The sequence below is a fragment of the Acomys russatus genome, chromosome 3 (assembly GCF_903995435.1).
Source record: "Acomys russatus chromosome 3, mAcoRus1.1, whole genome shotgun sequence".
Lineage (NCBI taxonomy): Eukaryota > Metazoa > Chordata > Mammalia > Rodentia > Muridae > Acomys > Acomys russatus.
This window is the reverse complement of record NC_067139.1, coordinates 36,308,976-36,317,754: the sequence shown is the minus strand read 5'-3', so window position 1 is coordinate 36,317,754 and position 8,779 is coordinate 36,308,976. Positions and strand designations below refer to the sequence as shown.

At 47.8% G+C, this 8,779-nt stretch overlaps 1 protein-coding gene across 2 annotated transcripts; it reads left to right on the top strand.

The window, feature by feature from the left end:
* The first annotated feature begins 327 nt into the window (after positions 1-327).
* On the top strand, positions 328-3,410 carry Drd1 (dopamine receptor D1). 2 transcript variants are annotated; one of them, XM_051171417.1, is made up of 2 exons: positions 328-463; positions 1,415-3,410. In XM_051171417.1, the coding sequence occupies exon 2, from the start codon at positions 1,846-1,848 to the stop codon at positions 3,184-3,186; it is 1,341 nt and encodes a 446-aa protein (XP_051027374.1). In that variant the 5' UTR covers positions 328-463; positions 1,415-1,845; the 3' UTR covers positions 3,187-3,410. The 2 variants fall into 2 exon arrangements, with proteins under 2 accessions (XP_051027374.1, XP_051027368.1); XM_051171411.1 differs by lacking the exon at positions 328-463 and adding an exon at positions 1,204-1,294.
* Positions 3,411-8,779: the final 5,369 nt, after the last annotated feature.

The window sequence follows — 8,779 nt, the reverse complement described above, 5'->3', positions numbered from 1 at the left end:
GCATGTTGCTCCCACTTGGTGCTCCAGCCTTCGCGCACAGTGGGCACAAACAGGAAGTCCTGGCTCAGTAAATAAAATGCTAGCCAAAGGGAAATCCTACTCTTGTAAGTTTTTAGGGGGAAATTCAAGCGAGGGAGCTCAGAGTGCGGAAGACTTGACCTCCCATCATCCGGATTCGGGCAGTCTGAGCCAGCAGAGTGGAAGCCGTGAATCTTGTGGATACAGGCTGATGCCTCTGTCAAGATGGGGCGCAGGCGGGCGCAGGAAACCACACTGACCGGCAGAGGGCGCCAGGAGCCTGCTGAGCGTGCGGCCACGAATTTGAGGTGCTTGCGGGGCGCGGGTCACGGGCTGCACTCGTGAGTTGACCGCAGGAGCGCCTTCTTGGAGGACAGAGCGCGGAGAGAGTGGCCGGGAGCTGGCGCAGGATTGGCAGAGTCGAGGAGCGTGGCCTCCCTGAGCGGTGAGCACTCCCGTCCTGGGTCTCACCCCAGTTGCGGGGCGCTCAGAGACAGTGCAGTGACGCGGACAGCGGGCCAGGGCTTGTGGGGCGTGGGTTTGGGCAGGATCGGTTCTGACCCCGAGCTTTGGGTGGAACTTGGGGTTGACCCGAAGAGACGCTGAGTGCGGGACCCAAGTTTGGTTTACTTGAGATTTGAACATCAGGATTTGTCCCTCAGGTTCTGTCTTGTGCCAGGGTCCCCTGGGTGGGCGAGGTCGCCAGAGAAGGCACCGCGATTACATACGCGCCCCCTACACTCCTGCTCCAGCTGTGCCTTCGGGGGAACCACGTGTGGCTGTCACCCGCCATTCTGCCTGTCAAGCTCAGCCCACCCCCAGGGCCGGGAGGGGACTTGGAGGCGGGATGGGCTGTGCCCCGCTGGAACCCAGCAGGCCGGTGCCCTCGCAGCAGAGGAGCTGTTCCTGCCTGGAGTTCCTGCCACTGTTGACAGGGAGCAAGCTGGTGGGGTCCTGCCCTAAGAACGAAGAGCCCAATGGGCATCCAGCTCTGGGCTCCTGCAGACAGGACAGAAAGCTGCCCCAGTGACTAGCCCTGGAGGTATCTCTCCCAAGGACTCTCTAACAACCTCCCGGGGGGGGGGGGGGGGGAAGGGGCAGCAATCTGTAGGTGGCCAAGGTAGCAGGGGCGGCGCTTCCCTGTACCTGGTCTGGGATTTCTTTTCCAATTCCGTTCCAGAGATTTTTTTGTGCATCAGGAGGGGAGCATTTGCTAAGCTTGCTGGACTCACTGTGGGAGCTCCAGGGGTTTGGGGCGAGGCGACACCAAAGCAAGGTAAGAGGTCTTGATGGACTTGTCCAGGAGACGATGGGATGGGATGGGATTTAACGTGGCTAAACACGTGGTCTGTACAGAGTCTTGGTGAACGACTTTGTATTTCCCTTTGCTTTTTAGGGCATTTGGAGTGATGTTGTGGCGCCAGGGGCTTGGAGGAGAAATACATGTATTTTAGGCTGTCTCTCAGAGGAAGAGGGAGCAGCCCTGATGAGTGACTGAAACTGACCAGGAAGAGGCCTCAGAATCTGGAGTTGAGGACTTGGAATATGCTAAAAAGCCGATGTTTTCTTTGGGAGAATCTAAGGACCTGCTGGTGCCCAGGACAGTGACCTGGATCACGGAAGACAGATGAAAAACAAGAGGGTCCTTTTACCGGCATGGCTTGGATTGCTACAGGGAAGCTCCCGGTGGAACACCACTGTCCCTTAGTGGGGGCAGCATCTAAGGCTGGACAAGGGACTGGGTGGTGAGTGATTCTGGGGAAGTCTGGCTAAGCCTGTTCAAGAACTCAAGGGCCCACCTGCCCGGAAGCGTTTTTCTCCCGGAATATGGCTCCCAACACTTCTACCATGGACGGGGCGGGGCTGGCCGTGGAGAGGGACTTCTCCTTTCGCATCCTCACGGCCTGTTTTCTGTCGCTGCTCATCCTGACCACTCTCCTGGGGAACACCCTAGTCTGTGCCGCTGTCATTAGGTTTCGACACCTGCGGTCCAAGGTGACCAACTTCTTTGTCATCTCTTTAGCTGTGTCAGACCTCTTGGTGGCTGTTTTGGTCATGCCTTGGAAAGCGGTGGCTGAGATTGCTGGCTTTTGGCCCTTCGGGTCTTTTTGTAACATTTGGGTAGCCTTTGACATCATGTGCTCCACCGCATCCATCCTTAACCTCTGTGTGATCAGCGTGGACAGGTATTGGGCTATTTCCAGCCCTTTCCAGTATGAGAGGAAGATGACCCCCAAGGCAGCCTTCATCCTCATTAGTGTAGCATGGACTTTGTCTGTTCTTATCTCCTTTATCCCAGTGCAGCTAAGCTGGCACAAGGCAAAACCCACATGGCCCTTGGATGGCAATTTCACCTCCCTGGAAGACACTGAGGATGACAACTGTGACACGAGGTTGAGCAGGACCTACGCCATTTCATCCTCCCTCATAAGCTTTTACATCCCCGTGGCCATTATGATCGTCACCTACACCAGTATCTATAGGATTGCCCAGAAACAGATCCGGCGTATTTCAGCCTTGGAGAGGGCAGCTGTCCACGCCAAGAACTGCCAGACCACGACAGGCAATGCAAACCCTGTTGAATGCTCTCAGTCAGAAAGCTCCTTTAAGATGTCCTTCAAGAGAGAGACGAAAGTGCTGAAGACCCTGTCAGTGATCATGGGGGTGTTTGTGTGCTGCTGGCTCCCGTTCTTCATCTCAAACTGTATGGTACCCTTCTGTGGATCTGGGGAGACCCAGACATTCTGCATCGACTCCATCACCTTTGATGTATTTGTGTGGTTTGGGTGGGCCAATTCTTCCTTGAACCCCATCATTTATGCCTTTAATGCTGATTTTCAAAAGGCATTTTCAACCCTGTTAGGATGCTACAGACTTTGCCCTACAACAAATAATGCCATAGAGACAGTGAGCATTAACAACAATGGGGCTGCGATGTTTTCCAGCCACCATGAACCTCGAGGCTCCATCTCCAAGGACTGCAATCTGGTTTACCTGATCCCTCATGCCGTGGGCTCCTCAGAGGACCTGAAAAAGGAGGAGGCAGGCGGAATAGCTAAGCCACTGGAGAAGCTGTCCCCGGCCCTATCGGTTATATTGGACTATGATACTGATGTCTCTTTAGAAAAGATCCAACCTCTCACACACAGTGGGCAGCACTCAACCTGAATTTTGGGTTCCCAGCTCTGAAGCTAGGAGCTCCATGGGGCCTGCAGTTAAGGAGTTAAGGTCTGGTGGGACTGTGAGGTACCATGCGATCCCTCTGCTGCTTTTGAACAATTACAAAGCTTTCCAAATGCGTTCATTCCAGTGTGTTTTCTAGTTACTCACAGTCTGATGGGGACGCGTGAAGAGCTGCGAGGAAAATGACTTTGGCTCTGAAATCACTTTTGAAACATTATCTTAGGACGATTAAAAAAAAAAAAAAAAAATAGGGCAAAGAGTCTACAGTAAAACAGCTTCACTTAAAAAACAAAGCTTTCCAGGAAGGAAGTGAGAGACTTGAGTTTGCTGTATCCAAACAGGTGCTAAAACTGTCCGAGCAGTTTTCAGATTGTAAAGGTAGGTGCATGCCTTCTTTAACTACTTCTGCAACAGTAACTGAGCCTTACAGCAAGACTGGGATTTCCTGTTCTCAAAGTTGACAGATGCATTGTTGATAATGGTTTTATTTATGTATTTATTTGTTTTATTGTATTATATGAATATTTTAAATTCATCATAGTGAATCTATATTTATCATACGTAATAGAACAAACCAATGTTATTGGAGACTGAACTGTCCATTGTACTAGCACTTTATGAGCCAATGAAACAAACACACAGACTCTGAGATCCTGAATTGTGAATTACTTCTAGAAACACAGCAAAGACTGATGTGGTGGTTTCTTAACATGGACACAAATAAACACAAGATGAGAAATGACTAGTGCCACCAATGCTCCCCCTTAAAAATATTTTTAAAAAGAAACTACTATCGTGTTCTCAATGTTTTAAAGGGCAAAGGCTTTCCTGGGGTGAATTTGCACTTCTGTAAATATCTATGTAAAAGCCAGCTCAAGAAGAAAACAACTTTACGTTTCTGGTTTTGGATGTTGAGGAAGAGCATATGCCACTTTGTATTTATGTAAAATAATTGGCCCTCCCTGTCGTTTCTCATTTCATGCTTGAAATAGCTTTCTGAAACAAACAAACGGATGTCCAGGATTAAGATCTGCAGCGGGAGAATGAGCTGTGAATTCACGGGTCACAGCAGCCCCTCCGATTGCCGACCGACCGCGGGGTCTCAACACTAGCTTTTCATCTGCCCAGGTCTACAAGCCAAGCTGCTTAAGGGGCTGCTTTTGTAGCGCTTTAATCTGAATTTAGTACACCCCCCCCTTAAAAAAAAACTCTGTAATGGTAGTGGTAAAGTAGCTAGTAAAGGGTGCCTCATCATCACAACACCACTTCTGTTGGTGGGAGGAACAAAAGCACCCTTTTCCTGTGTGTGCTGAGCACCTCAAAGCCATCACTGGTCACAAATGCCGTTTCCCCCTCTGTGGTTTCGAACTTAGTTTTTACGTCATAGCCTGGACTGCAAAAACTACCATCAGGTCCCCTCATGTGGGGCCATTGCAACAGTCTTTATTTATTTATTTATTTATTTATTTGAAATGTTTACAAAGTGTTCTTGAGAAGCAGTTGGCAACGTGTGGGTGGGACTGACAAGAAGATGAGCAACCTGCTGACAGTGTGTCTCCTGCATCCGGGTCTGGGTCACGTACTTTGAATGTTTTCTCAGCTCTGCCACTTGTATGCTTTCTTACATACAATAAAATTATTTTGTGAATCCAAATAAAACCCAGTGGAGCTGTGTTGCATTTGTTAAACCCATCTTCAAAGCTAGACCGTTTCGGGTTGACAGCTAAGAAAACAAGGTCATCTTCAGATATGCCTTCCCCCTTTAAGACGGGAATCTCTCTAGTATATGCCCTCAGTTGCTTTTGAATATTTAAGTGGAAAACATTGCCTGCATACTTTCATTATATTTTAATTGCCTTCTGAAAAGAAACCTTTGTTCACTTGAAGAATTAATTCTGCTTCTCAATTTTTCAGATTTTTAAAAATGTTCTCATTTTTAAGCTCTTTCTTTTCAAGAGATTGTTTGTAAATGGAGTAAGTATTTTAGAAAAGATTTTCTCCCTCTGGGTAGTTGTGGCCTCATGGCTGACAGCAACCACTATGCATGCAAGTGGGTGGTTACTTCGAAATGTAACTAGAAATGATCTATTCTAAAGAATGCAGGGGCTGTGGCTCTGGGATCACCGTAATGCTGAGCAGGTGCACTCGTGGATTTCGCCAGTGCTACTCCCCCGTATCCCAGAGAAGGAGGAGGGTTCAGCAGCTGGCGAGGTAGAAACTAAGGATTAAGTTTGTTATCTGGGGTCTCACACCACAGATGGTGTCTCTGGAGCGTCCCCGCTTGCTTCTCCCAGGCCCTGGCATTCACCGAACACATCTGGAACGTGCACAGGGAAATCCTGTGTGTTTTCTTCGTACCTCATGGCTTCTGGATGCCTTTGCTCCTGGAGGAGCAGCTTCATGTTCAAGGCAGAGGCTCAGGCACAGGCTACAGTGAGCAGGCAAGCCGGTCGCCGCGGAGCCTCTGACAACTGGCACAAGGGCATCCCTCTGATAGCGCAATTAGCAGTGGTTTTAAATGATTATAAATTTCTGCACACCTTGAACAAGACTGTGCTTTAGGCTTACTCCAATTCTGGATTGATTGAGGCCACCTAAACAATGTTAGTTCATAAAAGTATAAGAAGCAAAATTGTGGTAAGACTCACATTTTAATTCTTAACTCTAGTGATGAGTTGAAATCAGGTCCAATATGTTTGAGACACTTCTCTGAGACGGGCACAGTTTCAGGGTTTCTCTTTCTTCTTCATGGAAAAAGTTGCCTTTATTAAATGCACACATAGCAACAACAAAGGAAGGAAGCCTGAGCCCCAGGCCTGTGGATGAACCAGAAGACCCCTCAGGCCCGCCACTGGCTCCTTCTGGGACCTAAGCAAGTATTACTGTGAGTCCTACTTGAACATGCCCATCAGTGGGAAAGGTGGAGCCTCTGCGTAGGTTGCTTTAGTGAAGGCTCAGCCTAGCACCAGGCCGGAGCTCTTCATTTTCTCCGGGGACCCAGTGTGACCTCAGCCCAGGCATGCACCAGCATCTCTTCCTATTTCCACATCCTATCCCAACCTCTCTGCTCAGAGCTAGTCCACAGTTAGGGTCTGGGAATGCAGAGAGTACAAGGTCCCCTTTCAATAAGGGTGGACATCAATAGGTATAGTTACCTCTCTGATCCCGTCTGCCCTTTTGTGCAATGAGGTTCCCTGTGCGGGTCGTCTGAGGGCTGAAGGGAAGCAGTGTGCAGGCGCCTGGGATACTGGCTTTGTAATACTGACCTTTAGTGTTAATGGATCTGCTATGCATTAGATATTTTTAAATCGAATGTAGCTAATTTTCAGCATACATGTGGTTTGGGATTCTCCCAGACACCAGTGTCTGCTGTTAGCTCTTGGCTCTTCCAGAAACAAGTGACATTTTGTGTCTTCCTGGTTAAGGAAATTGCCTTAAGCTGCCACTACATGATGATCGAATCTGCCCACAACATTTTAATCCATCAAATCTCCTTATCTTAGAGAATATCCTCAGGAATAAGGCAACCTGTTTGTTTGCCGGAGGACTGAGGGCACAGCGCGCGACAGCACAAATGTCCTGCTAAGGTTTCTCTGCCTGGCCTTCTGTCACATTAATGTTCATGGGATGCACAGATTTAAGGCAGCAACATTTGGACCGTAGGCTGTTCAAGATTTGGGACTTGTAATTTAAATGGTATTAGAAGCCCAGGATTAGTCCCTAATTTAAAAGGGCTTAAGCCTCCAATCGCTACGAGAAAGATGTATGGAACCAGCTAGAATGTTTCTCGAGGCTGCAAATGAGTCGCCATCAGCACCCGACATTTGTACATGTCTTCAGCCACTGAGAAGGGCTTGAACTGAGGGCGCCTTGCACATTCCTGGGAACAGAGATCATAGTAAAGAGGCAGAGGGCAAAGGGACCCAGGGAGACATGGCCACAGGGCAGGATGTTTTATTTCATCTAAACAAATGGACCCATTATTTACATCACCTGTAAGTAAGTCTTCATCTCTTCAACAAGGATGTAGTTGGAGTGACCAGATGGAGGAATTCCTTGGATTCACTCTGGTTGGAAAATTATGAGATGCTAGCTCCGGTATGGGCAAGCCTTGACTGTGACAGGTTTGGCCTGGTAGAGTCTCTTAGCTGTTAGAAACCTTAAAAGAAAGATAATTTCATTAACATAGTAATGAATTTCATTATGGTGTCTCACTTTTTTTTTGGTGGCTAATCCTTTGTTCCCAGTACTCTTTCTTTCCCACTTCCCCTATCACTCCTTCCTTTCCTGTGGTGGCCCCCCTTCCTGTTTTCCTGGCACGTGTGTTATGCCCCATCTAAGATTTTTTTTCCCTCTTCTCATTGTCCTCTTTGTAGTTTCATGGACGGGACCTCTGTCTCCAACAGAATATAGTCACATATATAAATTGAAATTTGAAATCTTGGCTCTGCCTATGAGAAGAAACATGGTGGTTGTCTTCCAAGTCTGGCTTTCTAGACATGATAATTGCAGTTCCATCCACTTTTGTGCAAATGTCATGATTTCACTTTTTCTTTAGGACTGGTCAGATTTCATTGTGTATGTACAGCGCATTTTCCTTACCCACTTGTCTGTCTAGGCTGGGTCCATTTCCTACCTATTATGAACAGTGCAGCAGTAAGCATGGATGTGCAAGTGTCTTTGTGGTAGATATTCGAGTTCTTTGGGTGTGTGTCCAGGAGTGGTGCAATTGGGTTACACAGTAGTCCCACTTTTAGTTTTCTGAGAAACTTTCATACCGATTTCCATAATGCTGCACCAGTTTACACTCTGACCCATAGTGAAAAAGGGACCCTGGCTCCCAAGCATCACCAGCAATTGTTTTGTTTTTAAACGGTAACCATTCTGACTGGGGTGCAACTAAATCATAAAGCAATTTAAATTTGCATCTCAGAAAGATATTTTAAAAATACAAACAGAACTCTCTTATACTCACAGGATTCTTTAATGGCTCCCAATTATTTTCTTAGTAAACAAACAAACACACAAGCTCATTCAAAGACCTTCATGATCTAGCCTAAAGTTAGCCTGGTGGACTCTGCAGCCTCATGTCTTGCCACAGGCATTTCCACCTTTGTGCAGTGCCTGGAGTCCTTTCCTGCGTTTATACCTTGCACACACTGCTCATTCTGCCAGGACACCCTTCCCTGCTGCCAGGTGACTGTGCACCATGACTTACCCACTGAGGTTATGTTAGGTGAAACCGCCAGCGGCTCCCTTTAACCTCTTCTTTCCTTTTGTCACACCGCTGTGGAACTGTCTCCTCCATTACTGTCACACTGTTGTGGGACAGTGTCCTCCATTATTATCACACTGTTGTGGGACAGTCTCCTCTTACTGTCACACTGCTGTGGACTGTCTCCTCCATTACTGTCACACTGTTGTGGGACAGTGTCCTCCATTATTATCACACTGTTGTGGGACAGTCTCCTCTTACTGTCACACTGCTGTGGACTGTCTCCTCCATTACTGTCACACTGTTGTGGGACAGTGTCCTCCATTATAATCACACTGTTGTGGTACAGTCTCCTCTTACTGT